Source organism: Physeter macrocephalus, chromosome 7 (assembly GCF_002837175.3).
Source record: "Physeter macrocephalus isolate SW-GA chromosome 7, ASM283717v5, whole genome shotgun sequence".
NCBI lineage: Eukaryota > Metazoa > Chordata > Mammalia > Artiodactyla > Physeteridae > Physeter > Physeter macrocephalus.
In genome coordinates this window covers 158,554,339-158,575,258 of record NC_041220.1, presented here as the reverse complement: position 1 = coordinate 158,575,258, position 20,920 = coordinate 158,554,339, and the positions used below count along the sequence as shown (strand labels likewise).

Here is a 20,920-nt window from a genome sequence, read left to right as displayed (position 1 = left end):
CAGGCTCCGGACGCGCAGGCTCAGCGGCCATGGCTCACGGGCCCAGCCGCTCCGCGGCATGTGGGATCTTCCCGGACCGGGGCACGAACTCGCGTCCCCTGCATCGGCAGGCAGACTCCCAACCACTGCGCCACTAGGGAAGCCCAAAGGATGGAGCTTTAATGGGCTGCAAGGGGAGCGGGACACTATCTCCTGGGAGGTGGAAGGAGGTGAATTTGCAGTCCCAGGTGCTTCTGAGAAATCTCAAAGTCGGTGTTCTTTTATTCTAAGGGGTTGTGTATGTGTCACTTGTTGAGTCTAGTCTAGAAGGGATGTTTGAGACCCAGTCAACTCTCATTTTATAGATGAGGTATGTAAAGTCTAGAGAGTTATTAAACTTGCCAGAATTATGCATTGGTAGACCTGGGACCAGAATCAAGGGCCCACCCCATATCCTTTGTACGATGACAACACAGGAACCACACCATCCAACTTGTCTTTTCCAGTCTAAACCCTTTAGCCAACCCAGCAGTAGAAGAGCCAGGAGTGGTGGGAGAGTGGAGCTTGTGGAGTAGGCTGGCTCCTGCCTGTATCTTCTCCCACTCTCCCCATCCTCCTAGAAGCAGCATGGAGGCCAGGAAAGGTGGCTGTAGGTTTGCCAGAAAACTGCTGTAGCAGATGCCATTGGTGTCCTCAGGGCCCACTGACCAACTTCCAGCTGCCAGTAGTACCTGTGTTTCTTGGCCTGAGGCTTTCTCTGAATCCTGGGAAGGCTACTCTGCCCCAATCAGGGCAGGATGAAAGTGTTAAGGAAGCTGCCTTGCCCCACAGGTGGGATAACGCTGAGGCCTGTGTGTGAGACCTTTTCCTAGAGTCTCCTGGAGGCGTTATGTTCAAGCTACCCATGTGAGCGTCCTTGGTAACACATCCTTCATTGTCTGCCTTCCCTTTCCTGTCTGACTTTCCCAATTCCTGGACTGGTGTTTCCTGGGACTGCCTCCCAGATAAACTCCTTGGACTCAAATATGCACCTCAGGCAGTGCTTCTGGGAAAACCTACAGTAAGAGAACCAGCCTCCCTTCTCCCCTTCCCTGCCCCTCATGGACAGTGATGGGTGGTGTGGATGGGGAGAGGGGGATGGAGCAGAGCATCTGACCGCTCCAAGGTACAGGCCAAGAATCCCATTTCTGAGGCCCTCTGTGGTTGGAGCTCTTTACCCCAACCTGTAGGGTAGCCTCCTCTGCAATGAGCTTGCTGCCCTAGCATGGCTACTTCCTTGGACAACACACTCGCAGCCCCAGACAGCTGGCTCACTGATACTGTCTGCTGAGGGCTTGAAGGCTACACCCAAAGCCATTTGAACCATTCTTTATATTCTCCAGAAGGGCAGTTCAATTGCCTGAAATTAATCTTCTGAAAAATAGTGGTACCAGAAGCTCATGTATTTTGATTTTATACCATAGAAATGGGCTTAGTTCCTCTTTCATTGATTAGCATTTCAATTATGATTCAGAAGCAAAATTCATTTATTTCAGCATTTGAGAAAGTGTGAAAACAATTTAGTAGTAGTATCACAAGTCCGTGGGCACACACATTAAACTATATTAACCATCTGGAAGGGATGAAGCGTCATTTGTTTTTATGATCTTTGGAAAATCTTGGTTATCACATAGTACTTTCTAAAATGGAGTAAAAGCCATTTTTATGGAGGCACCCCTGACTTAGGATTTCAAGAGAAATAAAATAATCTGCACAAATGGAAAGTAATAAAGCACATGGATTCTGAGGTGGTAAGGATACCAGAAATGTGTAGAATGAGAAAGGACAGGGGCAGCAAGTTTTCTGTAAAGGGCCAGATAGCAACTGTCTTCGTCATTTCGGGCCATGTAGTTTCTGTTGCAGTGACTCATTCCTGCCTTTGTAGCCCAAAAGCAGTCACAGGTGATACATAAATAATTGGGATGGTTGTTCCAATAAAACTTGATTTATGGCCACTGAAATGTGAATTTCATATATTTTTCATGTGTCATGAACTACCACTCTTGGGATTTTTTTTAGCCATTTGAAAACATAAAAACCTTTCTTAGCTTGTGGGCTCTACAAAAGCTCACATTTGATTTCGGTTTTATAGGCAAGGAAAAATTTTTCCTCTACTGTTCTAGGTTCTTTTTGGCTGGGCTCTGAGTTAGATTGACATAAGACAGATCAACAGGAGAAAAACAAACTTAATTACATAGGTACAGGGGTCCCGTAAAATATGAGACCCAAGGGCAAGTTGGACAGATGCCATCCTGAGCTAAAGAATGAGATAGGAACCTGAGGCTTCAAAGGGGAGGAGAGTAATTCACAGGATGATAAGAAGAGCAGATGTTTGGTGATTAGACGTTTGCCCTGCCATCCAGGTAAGTCATTCAGATGAAAGTTATCTCTGGTAATAGCTCTCTCTTTGAACCAGGCCCCTTATCTAAATTCTTTAAGGTAGTTAAGAGAGTGGTTGGAAGCTCTTCCTGAGTCTTTTGGGCCTTGACTGTCTTCAGCTCAAAACAATCTGCGCGCCAAAGTGGCACATCTTGGGGAGTCTCATTCTGAACCCCTTCAGTTTAAATGGCATTGTAGAGGCTGAAGGGGAGAAAGATTAACAAATAATCTTCAAACCCTGTTTGAGTCAGTAGTTACAGCCTTGTTTCCTGACAGACCTTTAGTCCAAGAATTTAACAAGTGAAAAGGTCAGTGGTTCCAGGGGTAAGAATGACTTATACATCCACTTGTTTTTCTCGAGGTGAGGCAGGATTTTCCTGAGTCATCCTTATTCACTGGCCTGGTCACCTCTCATGACCATGAGCCACAAGTGCAAAACATCTGGCAGGAAATGGGGTCACGGTCTGTGGTGTTGGAGCAAACTTGCATCTGTCCAGGGTAAAGTGGACCATGGAGCGAATCTAGCTCGCGAAACTGCCCTCTTGGGAATCTGCTTTAGCCAACGAATAGCTGGCCAGGTGACCTCATTTGAATTTCATCTCCTTCCCTTCCTCCTCTTCACCCCCTAATGGAGATATTAATGAGAAAAACAAAAGGGCAAGAACAAATCACCAGAAAAAAAGAAACAACAAAGCAGAAATAGCTATTGAATGTGTACTGACCTATAAATCTATAGAGAGAATCCAAAAAATGCTCTCGGACTTTATTGCCTCAATTTTATCTTGCTTATAAAAGCAGGATGGCAGCAGGCAACCACAGATGGCAGGAACTGATAAGCAAGTAATTGTCTTAAATGTCATGTACATCCATTCTGTTGAAATAGATGTTATAAATATGTACTTAATGTATGGGGCTGGAATAAAGAGACTGCAGTTTGGCTTGAGAAAGTAGTCTGGGGAGATACCATAAGTGGAGATTAGGATGACTGTTAAAAATATTAATTGGGGCTTCCCTGGTGGTCCAGTGGTTAAGACTCCACGCTCCCAGTGCAGGGGGCCTGGGTTCGATTCCTGGTCAGGGAACTAGATCCCACATGCCGCAACTAAGAGTCCACATGCCACAACTAAAAAAAAAAAAAAAAAAAGATCCCGCACGCCGCAACTAAAGATCCCGCGTGCGGCAATGAAGATCTCATGTGCCACGGCTAAGACCCGGCGCAGCCAAATAAATAATAAATTTAAAAAAAATTAATTGATGCAGGAAGTACTTAAAAGATAGACGTCAGTAGATTTAGTTTTGTAAGGACAGGTGGAGTTTTGAATGTTAGAAAATGCTGGACATTAACTAGTTGTCTAAGTTAGATATTTTAAAGTTCATGGTGAGTATAGTGAAGTCATGTAATTGCCCACTAACGACACCCTGAAGAAGAGAAGGAATTAACAGAACTAAAATAAGACGAATAGAATGAGTACTTCCTTATTTAAGAGTACTTATTTGAGATGTTTTATGGTTTTCCAGGATCGTCTTTAATTTTTGATACGTTGTAATTTTTTTTCAAGCCCTCTGACTGTTGAATAGTAGCTTTAAAAATTGTGCAGGAGAGGGCTTCCCTGGTGGCGCAGTGGTTGAGAGTCCGCCTGCCGATGCAGGGGACACGGGTTCGTGCCCCGGTCCGGGAAGACCCCACATGCCGCGGAGTGGCTGGGCCCGTGAGCCGTGGCCTCTGAGCCTGCGCGTCCGAAGCCTGTGCTCCGCGACGGGAGAGGCCCGCGTACCCCCAAAAAGAAAAAGAAATTGTGCAGGAGAAAGATCTTTGACAGCAGTCTTGTACTGAGGCAGCAAGTCCTTTGACCAGCCCCCAGCTGAAATCTTATGCAGTATATGATTTTTAAAAAAAGAAGAAAATAAAACAACATGGTCAGAAAACCAGTAGATCCCAAGGATATTAGCTCTAAACCCCTTCCCTGCAGCTGAGATGAAAATGACATTACACATCAACACAGAAATCAACAGGTTACAGGAGTTTATATCCTGTGTCCCTGAAGCTTGGGGCAGTTTATCAGCTTGGATGCCAGTCCCCTAGAAGAACCAGTATCAAATATACTGTTGGGGCTTAGAAAATATATTTAGAAATCTAAAAATATTTGTGGTTACTGAGATGACAACTAACTGGTTTATGTGGGTAGTAAAATGTTTCAAACTTATTTGAATAAGTAATTATTCATGCTCACTTGTGCTCTGCCCTTTGCTTCTGGTTCTGGGGGGTATTAAAAAGTTTGACACAGCCCCTGGATCTCAATAAAGGTGGCAAAACACACTAGGAGCCCTCCGAGTTGACCTCCACTTACCCAAAATGAACTGGACTAAGCAGTGAGCCTCATTCCATGCAGAATACGTTGAATGAGGTGCCTGAACGCCCAGGATGATCGGCTCCCCTGGTCCACCTGCCCCCCTGCTACTCCCCCTGGCAAGCTGAAGTGGACTTAAAGGCAGGTGTGATTGTTCTCTAATCTGTTTATGCCAGTTGCACCAATGATTGCAATTATGCGATTTAATTAAATAATATTTAAATTAACGAAATAAGCTTGAAAAGAGTTTATTTCTAGAGCAACTAAAGTCAAATGCTTTGTAAAAGTATATTGCTAAAGAAAACTCTTAGAATTAGTATGGCAGAGATGACAGTAAAAGATTAGGGGAAACTGTGATAATCTAGAAGGATTTCAGTGGTGCATTACGGGTATGCTTTATAAAGAAAGGCAGTGCTTTCAATCCAGTTTCTAAAAATTGGCAAATGGATGCACATTTACAATTTAATTTAAAGTAAAATGTTGGAGGCAGCTTAATCTTTTTCAGTTAATGATCCGGATTGCATCAGATAAGAAGGCTTCAACTGTACATACAATATTGATGGTATCAAAATCTGTGATAGAAGTACCAGAATGTACGGAACAGAGGGTAAATGGGACAGTAGTTCTTGTAAAGAGAAGAAGAAAAAGGAAATCTTGTGTATGGGGAGGAGTTTCACAGCAATAAACCACACACTGAAGATGCAGCACTAACTTTAAAATGTTTTAAAGTACTTTGCCCTTTTATGACTGTTTACGCAAACAAAAATATTTGCAATTCAATTGTTTTCAGTTAAAATTTCCTTAACTGCACTATTAGATTTAACATTCTTGGCGAAGCTTCCCAATGGAAACTATTTATTATCTGATTTGGCTCGATTTATAATTGAAAGTAGTCAGAAGCAATAAAATATATTTTCTTTGAGACTTATTTTAGGTTCAGGAGATAACCAGATGGGTGAAACAGCATAGAAATGACATGAAGATGGAATCAATCTTTGCTTTCTGTGATCCTGCTTTAAACATTTTATAAAATAATACAGAAGCTAAAGGTACACTTAGAATGATTAATCTTAAAAACCTGACTTTCCAGTGTCTATAAAAAAGGTTTGCCTTATGGTGGAGCATTTCAAATGGCCTCTTCAGAATCAATACTGTGATTCCTCTCCTAGATCAGCAAGTAGAATGAGCGGAAATTGCATTCCGTATAAAATTAGAATGAGAGCTCTTAGGGAAACATGAACTCTGTTTCTAGATTAAGATTTTCCTCATAGACCAATGAATGGCAGTCGAGCAAGCTACCCTGATAGGAGGTGCAGAGAAATCCCAGTTCAGCATTATTTTTGAGAGCTGTCTCTTGCCAGCTCACTCCATTAAAACATAGTGAAGGGGCTTTATAAACCATTTTGGTCTCTGTATCATAAAACATCCTACCTGTTAAAATTAGGGGTCGGGGTCGACCGCATGGGTCATGGGTGTTACATATGAATTCATTGAAGATAAAGACATGGTTCATTGCTCCCAGGGAATCTCATTAAAGCACAATTAATAAAATGCTGCTTTATATCACAGTCTAAAATATTACCCCAATCTAAATGAGATTATTCTTAGACTCGGAGACCCCTCTTTTTATGGCCACATCCTTGCATGAGTGGAAAATCAGCGGAGTTCTATCATTCACTGCCGTGACATCTCTTAACCTAAATCCTTGGGGGAGAGGAAACCTTCGGTGATGTGCTGCGGCTCGCTCTTGGCAGCTCGCAGGAGCAGGTTGTGTACCTCTTCCCTGGCCTCAGATTGGTAAACATTAACTCGCACACCACTGCCTCTGAGACAGAAGTTCCGGAACATTTTGTGCCATGAACCCTTTGGGCATTTGCCAAGGCCCCACCTCTGAACAATGTTTTTTGTTTTTCTTTTTAATTCAATGGTGTCATTAAAAGGTTAAAAGAACAAGTCTGTGATACAGTTCCATGTGTGTTCTCTGATGACATTTGCAATAACATGATCCAGAAGCAGGTCTACTTTAAATTGTTAAGTAGTGATTAACATAAACTTATTTTGAGATCTTTACAATGCTAATGTGATATGAAAATATCCGTGATTTCTACTGGAAACAAAATCATTGGTCCAGCTAATACTGCTGTGGTTTTCTGGCTACAGTCATGACTGAAAGAAAGGCCACATTTCGGTTAGGTGTTCGTGAAAATAAAGATGTCATTTGTCTCCCATGCAAGTGCATGATGGCTCTGAATTCTATCCATGGACCCCTTGGGAACACATTGACTCCAGGTTAAGAAGTCCTCTGTTAGAATCCAATTTCACGTTTGCAAGCATCAGAATGAACCCTGCTGCTTCGTGTAGGTTATCTCCAAAGCGGAGGTGAAAGGGAGGCCTTCTCTAGAAAATATGACTATGTTTGAACTCCAGTCAGTATTCACAAAATTCACAAATTATGTTTATATGGTAATTCCTCAAGCTACTGCTTTCGCTTAAATAAGTGCTTCCATGTTGATTATTCAGCTTTAGCTGTATCATGTCAGGTGAATGCCCTTTTTTTTTTTTTATAGTCCAGAATGTCATGCAGACATCGTTACGGGCTTCTCAGCCTGCCCGGAGTCTTCTCTCTGTTGTCCGTTCACGTGTCTGCTTTTCAGTCAGCTAAAAGGCCCAGCCACGTCCCACCCGCCGCCTCTCTGCCGCCTCCTGTGGCCGTTCGGGCCTCTGCATTATACTGCTCCTCTAGGGAGAATCGTGTTCTTCGAAGGGCTCTTCTCTCTCCCATTGTTGCCCAGTCTTTCCTTCTCCACTCCACCTCTCAAACCCATTCCTATCTTTCTGTGTCCACTCTCCCAGTTCAGACTGGAATTCATTTCCACTGAGACTGTTAGAATAAACTCCTAACAGGTCATCCTAACTTCAGTCTTGCCCTCTCCAATTTATTCTGTGCTCTGCTTTCAGTTATTTCTCCAAGACACAGATCTAGCCATTTCCCACACACACCCTTTCCTCAGAGGTCCTCCATTTTATATGGATAAGCATGGCCTTCATGTCTTCCCTTGACCTGAAGCAAGTGTGCATTGCCATCATTCCTCCCAGAAGAATGTTCCAGCAATGAAAGAAGGTTCACCCGGGCATGCCCTGCACATTGCCAGCCCCTCACCTTTGCACAGTCTGTCCTCTTGTCTAGAGCACCCTTCATCCTAGCTTTGCCTTTTATCGGTCTATCTGATCCTGCAGAGCTCTGCAGTCCCTGTTCTCTCTTTGAACTTTGTTTATTCCTTTCTTGTTGCCTTTAACACACAACTTCATTTGTATTATTTTTTCTGTTTCATCTGTGAGCCTTAATCTAGAAGGGATGGAAAAATATCCATCCTGAAACCTCCCCACTCCCGCAGCATTTAGCAGAGGGCCTTGTACATAGTTCCATAGCTGTTGTTCACTAGCTCTCCAGCTTACCTGTTTTCCAGTTGAATTAGTCTCTGTTTTATGAATATATATTTAGTTTCTCTCAGTGAGATTTTGAGTTATTTGTATGTGAGGAATCGGCTTTGCACTTCTTTGCATTTTCTCACAGTGCTGGGCAGTTAGCTGTAGGTGTTCAATAAATACTTGTTGAAAGGAGTTAATGATGGAATTTACTAATTTTCCTAAGCATGCTTAAATCTTTTGAGGTTTATAATTGACCCAAGGAAACACTCTTATTAGCATGTAATGCCAAGGAGTTTGCTTATTAATTAACCTATTAGGCATGACATTGAAAGTGTAAGTGGAAACATAATACAGGATTCACTTCCTTGTCCTTTTCTACATTGGAAAGCAGCCAGTTTCGGACTTTAATAATCGCAAATACCATCAACAAGAGATTTCAGGAGATTCCTAAGTTGGTTGTTTCTGAACTTGAAATTCATATTATGGTGCCGTGTAGTTAACCAAGTTTGTAATCGTATGAGAAATGTACTACCATGAGGACTAAATTAAGTGGGTCACCTTTTTTGTAGGACCTGATGACACACAACAAAAAAATAGAACCCCATCACACAGCCGTGCTGGGGGAAGGTGACAGTGTCCAGGTGGAGAGCAAGGTTAAGTATTAAAAATCTTTAATTCTCTTTTTTCAAAAAATTTTTTTGCATTTAAAAATTTTAGTGTAATTTTTAGGTTACTTTCCATGAACAGTTATTACAAAATATTGGCTATATTCCCCGTGTTGTATAATACACCTTTAAGCCTACCTCACACCCAATGGTTTGTACCTCCTAATCCCTCACCCCTATATTGCCCCTCCCCCAGCACTGGTAACCACTAGTTGTTCTCTGTATCTGTGAGTCTGCTTCTTTTTGGTCACTAGTTTGTTGTATATTTTGGATTCCACATATAAGTGATATCGTACAGTATTTGTCTTTCTCTGTCTTACTTCACTTAGCATAATGCCCTCCAGGTCCCTCCGTGTTGCTGCAGATAGCAAACGTTCGTTCTTCTTTATGGCTGAGTAGTATTCCATTGTATATATGTACTGCATCTTCTTTATCCATTCATCTGTCGATGGACACTTAGGTTGCTTTAATTTTCTTAACTTGTACTTTCTACTAGTTTCCAGGAAAATGCCGAAATCTCCTGTGTACCTGGAAAATGTTTTCTCTTCCTCCGGGAAGGAAACTATGCCACAAGTTTCTCAGCCCCTTTCATTAACTTCTGTTATTTCTACTGGTTTATTTTAAGGTTTTACCTACACTGATTCCTCATCTTTAGGGATCATTGAAAGTCCGTATTGTTTACCCCTAGAAACTTGAATCTGAAGGCAGCTCTTCCTTGTCTCTCACTTCTTCTTTCTTTATACAATTGATTGATTTTATCGTTAGCATAAGTGCAAATGGATCAGTCCTTTAGGGGTATAAATATAGATCTACACACATATTCCCATGGAGCCCTCTGAAAGTCAGCCCCGTGTTGAACTGAGACGAGCATATGATCCATTTTGTAGTCCTTTCGTGTCGAGTCCTTGCTTTTTCAGTAAAGTTTCTGATATTTTAGGAGTCCGAGGAGCTTTATTTCATCCAGGTTGCCAGGTTTCTTCCGAGCGTTCCTTCCTTTATTCCCTTGGACTATGCGCTCACCGTCCTGTGAGCCTATTAAACCCATCTGGCCACTTTGTGACATTCTAGTAAGGAGAATTGAAGAGACAGTTGTGCAGAAGCTCCTGCAAAGACGAATTTTGAAAAGTAGGGATGAAAACTATGTTGGCGTGCAGGTGACTGGCGGAGAGGCCGTCTGACTGACTGCCAGCCCTCCGGCCCTGGTGTGGTAGAATGCAGTGGATGTGAGGAATGATTATATCTTAACCCACTTTGCTGACAGCTCCCCTACTGCTGCTTTAATCCTCTGCAACACCTCCAGGAGCAGTGAAGTAAGGCGGAGCAAAACCCCATGAGCTCCAGAGGAAATGCGTATCTCAGGGTCTCTGCTCACTCTAATTAGGTCGAACTGTATGGAACTGCCACTTCTGACCTACAAAAACGGCGATTTCGTCTGTTTTCACCCAGTGCATGAAAGAGGCATGGAAGCTATATGTAGGCCAGACCCTGCTGACGGCAGATTAGTCTGTGACATTATCTGGTTTAACTTGACAATCTCAGTCCTTCCTATACTATAGCAGAGGGCACATTGCAGATGACAAGGATTTGGAAGCTGAAGCAGAACACCAGCAAGAAGGGGTGAGGGGGTCCAGAAAGAGAGAGGCAGCAGGATGGAAAAGAGTTGACTGAAACCATCAGTTCCTTGGCCCCGGGGGCGTGGTTCTCTTGTGTGCCCTTCTGTAATTTTGACTGTATGTAAGTGTAGCCTGAGCCATCAAGACATTAGAAAGAGTTCTGGGGAAAAATTTCTTCCAAAAAATTAACCTTTAAATGGGCACGTATCACTTACAGCCGTGAAGAGTAGAAAGTCCCCCTTAGATACAATGGGAGGAGCCTGTGACGGTGTGAACCTTGGCTTCACCACTCACTAGCCATGTGACTTTGGACACGGTCAACCCCCCTGAGCATCGTTCATTTTCTTTTTCTGCAGCGTTGAAATAATGATGCTAACTGCGTGGGGCTGTCAGATTGACTGTGAGATTACGTAGGTCAACAGTCTAGGCCACATCTAGCACGGGGCTCAGTACTTTATGCCCTACAGGCTAGATGTAAACTTTTTCTAAAGGGTTATTGAACCCCAGCTACACCCATTCATTTCCGTTTGTCTGTGGATGCTTTCACACCACAGTGTAGAGCTGCGTGGTTGCAACAGAGACTGGATGGCCCACAAAGCCTAAAATCTTTATTCCCTGGCTCTTTACAAGGACAAGTTTGCTAATCCCTGGTCTGGTACATAGTGGGTGCCCGGTGCTGGTAGCTGGAAAGGTCACTGGTCTAAACACCTGATGTGACAGGCGGTCGTGCCACGTACATGTTACCTAATGAGGATTTATACCTTAGGCCCCAAGGTTTAGGGCACATGAGTTTCAGCAAAGGCCCTAAAGGACCCTCATTCACTTGGGCTCCAGGCCAGGGGTATCTTCACTTGGAATTAGACTTACCCTGAGGATTAAAGAAGGAAGCTGTGCCTTCCCAGTTCTCCCTTATTCCCATGTGCATGGAGTTGTGGACAGGAATGAGGAGTTGATGTATAGTCCCCAGCTTCCCTCTGGCACTGCTCTCCCTGCCCTTTCTCTGCTTCTTACTCTGTGTCTTCACCATCCTGCCTGTCTTCCTGGTGGCTCAGGAGCCTGGGCAGCTTCCTCTAGGACGGCCAGTCCTCCAGGGCAGGCGAGGAGGGCAGGGAAGAGTTGATGTATCGATAGATCACATCTTTCCTTTCCCCAGGTTTCCCTGCTCCATTTGAGCATTTGACTCATCTTAGACCAGCACATTTTAGGCTGCAGGGACCCCTACCTTTTTCACTCACAGTGTGGATTGTCTTTTGTGACTGTATTCTGAGGTCTTCCGTGGTGGGTAGCAACTGCAGGGGGCTTGGTTTATGCTAGATTGAAGAGTCTTTAAGCCAGACTCTCTGACTTCTTCGAGGAAGCCTAAACCCCAGCAGTGCCTTCAGAATGGCCTTCACTTTTTCATTGTTCTTAGAGATGGAGATCAACCTGGGCTCCTCTGGACATTTAAGCGTGGACTGTAATGGTCACCCTGGAACAACCTCTGTTTCAAGCGTTAAAGCTCCCTGTGCTGCTTTGGCCCACAACTGGTACCCTGGTTGCCAAGATGGCTCCATGATCAGGAGCACGTAGATTTGATATGAAGACTTGATCTCAGCTTGACACTCATGTTTATACTAGTGTCCTATTGAGAAAGTCTTAAGCCTCATGGATGAGCAAACTTGCTTGTAGTTGGTCAAGGTAGACAATCAGTTCCTCATTGACTGCCATCAAAACCGTACTTGAGAATAAGGATACTCTTTAACTGGCACCATTCATGGGGAATTCGTTAAACTAATACAGATTAATATTTGCTTAAAATAAAGATCGAAAGACAACTAAAACACCCTTTTAAAGCTAGAGACGACTTTTTGCTGATGTGTAAAAATTCATAATAAAATAAACCATTAATCTTCAAAAACTGGTAACAGTGCACTGTTTTCTCTTTCAATTGGCCTAAGAAGTATAAACAGTGAAGTCTAGTAAGAACAATTACATGCGGTTAAGTCCTGTTAAAGCTCAGTTTCTTTCTGATAATGTTTTCAGGTAATATTTCACCATAATATATGTTCCTGATGCAAAAGCATGCCCTTAGTTTCCTTCTCGGAGTCCCACTGCCAGCTCAAGCTTTGTATTTCTGATTAATCAAACAGACTCTGAGGAGGGCTTCCCTGGTGGCGCAGTGGTTGAGAGTCCGCCTGCCGACGCAGGGGACGCGGGTTCGTGCCCCGGTCCGGGAAGATCCCACGTGCCGCGGAGCGGCTGGGCCCGGGAGCCGTGGCCGCTGCGCCTGCGCGTCCGGAGCCTGTGCTCCGCGACGGGAGAGGCCGCAACAGTGAGAGGCCCGCGTACCGCAAAAAAAACCAAAAACCAAAAAACAAAAAAACTCTGAGTACATACTCACAGTGTAGAAGGTGTCAACACCTTAAATCAATCCTAGTGCCTTCATCTGGGCTTCGATCATTTATTGTTGGTGTCAGTGACACCCAAGACATGTCTTGCCAGTATTTATGGAATAGCAAAGAGCAATTTGTAAAAGTCAATTATTATGTAAACCCAGAAGGGCCTGACTCGAGACTAGGAGCTCTGAGAAGGTGTGCCAAAGTGAAAGACATGGTCTGGGTCCCGAAAGATCGTGAGTTTCAGTTGGGGCAACCGTCCATGAAGCAGTAAGTGAACTTCTGTTGCCTTTGTGTGAGGGTCTCTTCATCAGAACCTAACAGGACACTGACTTAGATCCACACAGGGACTCATGATCTTAAACAAGTCTTTCTTTCTCTTTGCTTTGGCTTGATTTTCATCATTTGACACTGTACCCAAGGTCGCCATAGAGGAGGACTTTTCAAGATAGCGGCATTTGAGACTTGGAGCCACAGAAGCACTCTGCTGAATATCCAGAAAGATGATCAGCTTTCACCAAAGAAGGCTAGTTAAGGGAGGAAAAAGGATGCACTTAAGAAAAAAGGGGCTTCCCTGGTGGCGCAGTGGTTGCGCGTCCGCCTGCCGATGCAGGGGAACCGGGTTCGCGCCCCGGTCTGGGAGGATCCCACATGCCGCGGAGCGGCTGGGCCCGTGAGCCGTGGCCGCTGAGCCTGCGCGTCCGGAGCCTGTGCTCCGCAACGGGAGAGGCCACAACAGAGGGAGGCCCGCATACCACAAAAAAAAAAAAAGACCCAAAACATCTGGCTTAGGTTAGAGGAGAAGGGGCCAGGCAGAGGTTAATTTTGTAAAAAAAAATCATTCAAAGAAGCTTGGACCAGGCTTCAGCTTGCTTTCTTTCTTTTTTTTTTTTTTTTTTTTTTTTTTTTAATTTTTATTGGAGTATAGTTGCTTTACAATGTTGAGTTAGTTTCAGGTGTACAGCAAAGTAAATCAGTTTTACATATACTTTTATCCAACTCTTTTAAAAATTCTTTTCCCATTTAGGTTACTACAGAGCACTGAGTAGAGTTCCCTGTGCTATACAGTAGGCTCTTATTTATCAATTTTATACATAGTAGTGTATAGATGTCAATCCCAATCTCCCAATCCATCCCACCCCCCTTTCCCCCTTGGTGTCCATACGTTTGTTCTCTATGTCTGTGTCTCTATTTCTGCTTTGCAGATAAGTTCATCTGTATCATTTTTCTAGATTCCACATATAAGCGATATTCTATGATATTTGTTTTTCTGTTTCTGGCTTACTTCCAACCTTTAGCTTTCAGAAATGGAAAGCCCAACTCCCAAGCAACTCAGCACCCAGCAGTTGAATCATTTTTCATTTCAGACCAAACGCAAGTGTCCTTTTATCCTACTGTCTGACTTATAAATGAAAGTCATCATTTGATTTGAGTAATATCAAAAGGAGCAAAACTTGTATTTTGAACACTTTACTGTTATTCCAAACTGTGTAAACTGTAGGACACGTTTGTCACTCACAAAAGACGCATCTTCTGAATTAAGAAACTTACATTCTGAGGAGTCGCACACCCGCGGCACAAGGAGGTAGGCCTTTCCTTTCCCCTTCTCTCGTGACGCCGCGACCCTTTCTCCCCTGCCTCCTGACCCTAGAACTCAAGTGTGTATCCCCTCCAAAACCAAACAGCTCGAAACACTTTTTAGTGATGTCTTCCCTCAGATTAAATTATAAATGATGTAGCACCAGCGATCAGAACTATTTTTCTAGGATACTTTTCTTGACTATGTCATTTGATTCGCACTGAAATTCCACCCCTTCAAAGCCCGTAGGTAGAAACCTTCCCCTTTCTTGGGGACTCTTGGGCTATTGCATAGTAGTATGCACAGTTTATCTTATTCATAACACTGGGTCATCAGCATGTATATTAATTACTGTCCTGAGCTATAAAGTGTGACGATGTCTTTAGGGCCTGCTGGCTACTACAGTAAGTGGTCCTGGACTAATTTTTAAGCTTCTGTGCCTGTTTTTCATAGTTTTTTTGGTGTGTGTTTAATTTCCATAATTGATGTTAAGCTGTCCATTTCCTTGTATTGCTGTATAGTAGTGCTTTCCTGTCTTCTAGCTTTGAATCTCATGGATCTGATAACCGCAAAGCTTAATTATTAACGTTGTGTATAATGTGAGAATAAGTGGAGATTGAGTGAGGGTCTGTACTAAGGTTAAAAGACTAAACTTTAGTATATGGGGTTTATGACATCTGTTTTAACATTTGAATTAGCAGAAGCCTTTTTAGCTTACTCTTTGATTTTCAGCCGAGTTCACATTGGCATATTTTGACGGCAAATTGGGTTATGGATACATAAGGTGATGTGTAAATAAATACAGGCCTGGGAATGGTTAAACAGATGTTTTTTAAACATGAAGAAATGATTAAAGCATCCACTGGGTGGATGCACTAAATGCACAGCCCTGGGACTGTAGGGGGTAAATTAAGACTTTTGCAGAAACCATTCGACCCTAAATTCCCTTTTAAGTTTTTAAAGGTAGAGGCAGAAGGAGAAATAAATGGCGGTTCTGTAAGATACAACTGTTTCTAACTACGTGGAAGATTAAAGACTTCGTTCTTCATATGCTTCATGTTAATTGAGTCCAGTGATAAATCTTCTGGTACTAGTAACATTATAATTATCTCTAATTAAAGAGCTTTGTATGAGTAGGAGCATATATATATTATCACATATTTATATGATCACAGGTGTGATGGGAGGTTCTTCTGCTGCTTTCTTTGGCATTACTGGGTCAGAGGACGTCAGCGATAGGAGGGCTTGAAGTCATATTGTCAAAGTGCTCTCTAAAAGGATTACAGCACCCACTTAAAATCTCCCAAATGATGTATAGAAAAGTATATCTTTCCCTGCATCCACACTAGCACTGGATTTAATAATATTTTTTTTCAGTTTCAGGGAAAAAAACCTAATCTTAATTCTAAACAAAAACTTTTAGAGACTTTAACACAATAGGACCCTATTGGAGAGAAATTTGCCCGAGCAGGTATCTCTGGGATTTTTAAAAAAAATAAATTTATTTATTTTTTTGTTTATTTTTGGCTGCATTGGGTCTTCATTGCTACGCGCAGGGTTTCTCTCGTTGCGGCGAGCGGGGGCTCCTCTTCGTTGCAGTCTGCAGGCTTCTCATCGCGGTGGCTTCTCAGAGCACGGGCTCTAGGTACGCGGGCTTCAGTACTTGTGGCACATGGGCTCAGTAGTTGTGGCTCGGGGGCTCTAGAGCGCAGGCTCAGTAGTTGTGGCGCACGGGCTTAGTTGCTCTGCGGCATGTGGGATCTTCCCAGACCAGGGCTCGAACCCGTGTCACCTGCATTGGCAGGCAGATTTTTAACCACTGCGCCACCAGGGAAGCCCCCTGGGGTGTTTTTGTAAGGTCCCATTTAGTGCAACATTTCTGGGGCATATTTTACATTAACAGTAATAAATGTCAAAAGTAATAAAATGTTACTTTTGGATTTGCATAAATAAACTTCCCTTTTAAAAATTAAATTTTTAGCAGGAAATTATAAGCTCTATAATAGGCCAAGTTACTTACATAGTTTGTCATAAAGATGTTTCTAGTTAAAGAAAAGTCTTAATTTAAATTCTCCTTCTTTATTAGAGAAGGTTATTATTTTGATGTTCAGGACATATTCTTGAGTTCGGATTGCTACCAAACATCTTAAAGAATAAACATTTCCATATCGTGCGTTGCACAGAAAATATTTCTGGAATTTATCTTTAGAATTAGGGACATCATCCCTTTGGGCCGAATGTCAACTTCAAATCATTCCTAATCAGACATTCAAAAACAAGGCTGTTTATTGTTTGATGGTCTCTTTCTTGACTTTAGGATCCTGAGAGAAACCACTTCGTCCTGATTGCTGGGGAGCCATTAAGAGAACCAGTTGTCCAACATGGTAAGCCCCAAATGATGGCGATTTCTTTGGTTGGTTTTCCTTTTCTTTGAAAGTAATGTACATATACAGGGTCACCGGGAAGAAAGCTGGATTTTTGTCCTCTCTCCATCTACAAAGTTGAGGATTTTGTTTCATTTCTCCATTGTGAAAGGAAAATATATACATGGTTTTCATTTCTACATTCATTCTCTTTCTTTTAAGGAAACATTTCTTGAGTATCTACCACACGTAGGACATTGAGGTTTGAACTGTGGGGAAAACAAAAATTGTGTTTTTTACATAGTGTCATAGGGAATTTCAACTTAAAAAAAGATTTTGTGGTCTATTGGGGACTTGAATATCATTTTTATCTTTGCCAAAAATAACAGTGATTTCTTTCTTTCTTTCTTTTTTTTTTTTTTTTTTTTTTTTTTTGGCCGTGCTGCACTACTTGCAGGATCTTAGTTCCCAGAGATTGAACCCAGGCCCACGGCAGTGAAAGCACCGAGTCCTAACCACTGGACTGCCAGGGAATTCCCATAAATAACAGTGATTTCAGTACTGTCCTTGTAGTCTATTGTATTTTTAGTGAAAAATGGGGACCTCTTAGGAATATTTCTTTGGAAGTTTCTAAAATATTTGAGTCACTCTTAGTTTATTTTAAAAAACAAATAGAGGGACTTTCCTGGTGGTCCAGTGGTTAGGACTCGGTGCTTTCACTGTCGTGGTCCCGAGTTCAATCCCTGGTCGGGGAACTAAGATTCCGGAAGCTGCATGGCACAGCCAAAAAATTAAAAGAAAAAAACCCAAAGATATAAAACAGGTAAAACAACAAGGTCTTACTGTATAGCACAGCGAACTATATTCAGTATTCTATAATAGACCATAATGGAAAAGAATATACATGTGTGTATGTGTATATATATGTATCACTGAATCACTTTGCTGTACAGCAGAAATTAACACATTGTAAATCAACTATGCATCAATAAAAACTACAGAGATAACTGTACTTGGAGGCAGAAAATCCTGGAATAAGGACTCATAATAGTCACTTCATTTCTTTGTCTTGACTTCCTCAAAATACTGTTGTTTGACTGAATGAGGAACGTCTAAAGGCACCTAGAACCCAACCTATTACTTAGATAAATGCTACAAAACATAGTGTATGTTTGCTTATCTGATTATTAAATTTAACATGCATTAAAATCCCATTACAGTACCTTGCCTTGCCTACAGGTATGCACAGTGATTTCAGGAAAAAAAAACCCAGCTGATCATAAATTTAAAGAACGCTGATTATTTTTTATTTTATTTATTTATTTATTTATTTATTATTTTTAATAGAACTTTATTGGAGTATAATTGCTTCACAATACCATATTAGTTTCTGTTGCACAACAAAGCGAATCAGCCATATGCATACACATGTCCCCTCCCTCTTGAGCCTCCCTCCCACCCTCCCTATCCCACCCCTCTAGGGCATCGCAAAGCACGGAGCTCATCTCCCTGTGCCATGCGGCTGCTTCCCACCAACCATTTTACGTTCGGTAGTGTATATGTCGATGCTACTCTCACTTCGCCCCAGCTTCCCCCTCCCACCCGTGTCCCAAGTCCATTCTCTATGTCTAAATCTTTATTCCTGCCTTGCAACTAGGTTCTTCAGTACCATTTTTTTTCTCTTAGATTCCATATATATGTGTTAGCGTACGGTATTTGTTTTTCTCTTTCTGACTTACTTCACTCTGTATGACAGACTCCAGGTCCATCCACCTCACTACAAATAACTCAATTTCGTTTCTTTTTAATGGCTGAGAAATATTCCATTGTATTTATGTGCCACATCTTCTTTATCCATTCATCTGATTATGGACACTTAGGTTGCTTCCATCACCCGACTATTGTAAATAGTGCTGCAATGAACATTGTGGTTTATGTCTCTTTTTGAATTATGGTTTTCTCAGGATATATGCCCAGTAGTGGGATTGCTGGGTCATATGGCAGTTCTATTTTTAGTTTTTTAAGGAACCTCCATACTGTTTTCCATAGTGGTTGTATCAATTTACACTCCCACCAACAGTGTAGGAGGGTTTCCTTTTCTCCACAGCCTTTCCAGCATTTATTGTTTCTAGCTTTTTTGATAATGGCCATTCTGACCCGCGTGAGGTGAATACCTCATTGTAGTTTTGATTTGCATTTCTCTCATAATTAGTGGTGCTGAGCATCTTTTCATGTGCCTCTTGGCCATCTCTATGTCTTCCTTGGTGAAATGTCTATTGAGGTCTTCCACCCATTTTTTAACTGGATTGTTTGTTTTTTAGATATTAAGCTCCATGAGCTGTTTGTACATTTTGGAGATTAATCCTTTGTTGTTTCATTTGCAAATATTTTCTCCCATTCTGAGGGTTGTCTTTTTGGCTTGTTTATGGTTCCCTTTGCTGTGCAAAAGCTTTTAAGTTTAATTAAGTCCCATTTGTTTATTTTTTTTTTAATTTCTGTTACTCCAGGAGGTGGGTCAAAAAAGATCTTGCTATGGTTTATGTCAAAGAGTGGTTTTCCTAGGTTTTCCTCTAAAAGTTTTATAGTGTCTGGTCTTATATTTAAGTCTCTAATCCATTTGGAGTTTATTTTTGTGTATGGTGTTAGGTAGTGTTCTAATTTCATACTTTTACATGTACCTGTCCAGTTTTCCCAGCACCACTTATTGAAGAGGCTGTCTTTTCTCCACTGTATATTCTTGCCTCCTTTATCAAAGATAAGGTGACCGTATGTGTGTGGGTTTATCTCTGGGCTTTCTATCCTGTTCCATTGAGCATTGAATCTGTAGATTGCTTTGGGTAGTAGAGTCATTTTCACAATATTGATTCTTCCAGTCCAAGAACATGGTATATTTCTCCATCTGTTTATGTCATCTTTGATTTCTTTATCAGTGTTTTATAGTTTTCTGAGTACAAGTCCTTCCCCTCCTTAGGCAGGTTTATTCTTAGGTATTTTATTCTTTTTGTTGCAGTGGTAAATGGGAGTGTTTCCTCAATTTCTCTTTCTGTTTTTTCATTGTTGGTGTATAGGAATGCCAGCGATTTCTGTGCATCAATTTTGTATCCTGCAACCTTACCAAATTCATTGATTAGTTTCAGTAGTTTTCTGGTGGCATCTTAGGATTTTCTATGTAGAGTATCATGTCATCTGCAGACAGTGACAGTTTTACTTCTTTTCCAATTTGTATTCCTTTTATTTCTTTTTCTTCTCTGATTGCTGTGGCTAAAACTTCCAAAACTATGTTGAATAATAGTGGCGAGAGTGGGCATCCTTGTCTTGTTCCTGATCCTAGTGGAAATGCTTTCAGTTTTTCACCATTGAGTATGATGCTTGCTGTGGGTTTGTCATATATGACCTTTATTATATTGAGGTAGTTTCCTTCTATGCCCGTTTTCTGGAGAGGTTTTTTTTTTTATCATAAATGGGTGTTGAATTTTGTCACAAGCTTTTTCTGCATCTATTGAGATGATCATATGGTTTTTATTCCTTAATTTGTTAATGTTTTGTATTCCATTGATTGATTTGCATATATTGAAGAATCCTTGCATCCCTGGGATAAATCCCACTTGATCATGGTGTATGATCCTTTTAATGTGCTGTTGGATTCTGTTTGCTAGTATTTTGTTCAGGATTTTTGCATCTATGTTCATCAGTGATATTGGTCTATAATTTTCTTTTTTTGTGATATCTTTTTCTGGTTTTGGTATCAGGGTGACAGTGGCTTCATAGAATGAATTTGGGAGTGTTCCTCCCTCTGCAGTTTTTTGGAAGAGTCTGAGAAGGATAGGTGTTAGCTCTTCTCTAAATGTTTGATAGAATTTGCCTGTGAAGCCATCTGGTCCTTGGCTTTTGTTTGTTGGAAGATTTTTAATTACGGTTTCAATTTCATTACTTGTGCTAGGTCTGTTTATATTTTCTAATTCTTCCTGGTTCAGTCTTGGAAAATTGTACCTTTCCAAGAATTTGTCCATTTCTTCGTGGTTGTCCATTTTATTGGCATATAGTTGTAGTAGTCTCTTATAATCCTGTGTATTTCTGCGGTGTCAGTTGTGATTTCTCCTTTTTCATTTCTGATTTTATTGATTTGAGTCCTCTCCCTCTTCTTCTTGATG

General features: G+C 41.7%; 1 protein-coding gene across 1 annotated transcript in view; it reads left to right on the top strand.

Annotated features, from left to right (window-relative positions):
* The window catches only part of PIR (pirin), a 105,650-nt gene that overhangs the window by 77,077 nt on the left and 7,653 nt on the right, over window positions 1-20,920 (top strand). Inside the window, 3 exon segments of the mRNA XM_024115486.3 lie at window positions 8,744-8,763; window positions 8,765-8,827; window positions 16,724-16,790. Of these exon segments, the coding sequence (XP_023971254.1) occupies window positions 8,744-8,763; window positions 8,765-8,827; window positions 16,724-16,790 (150 nt within the window).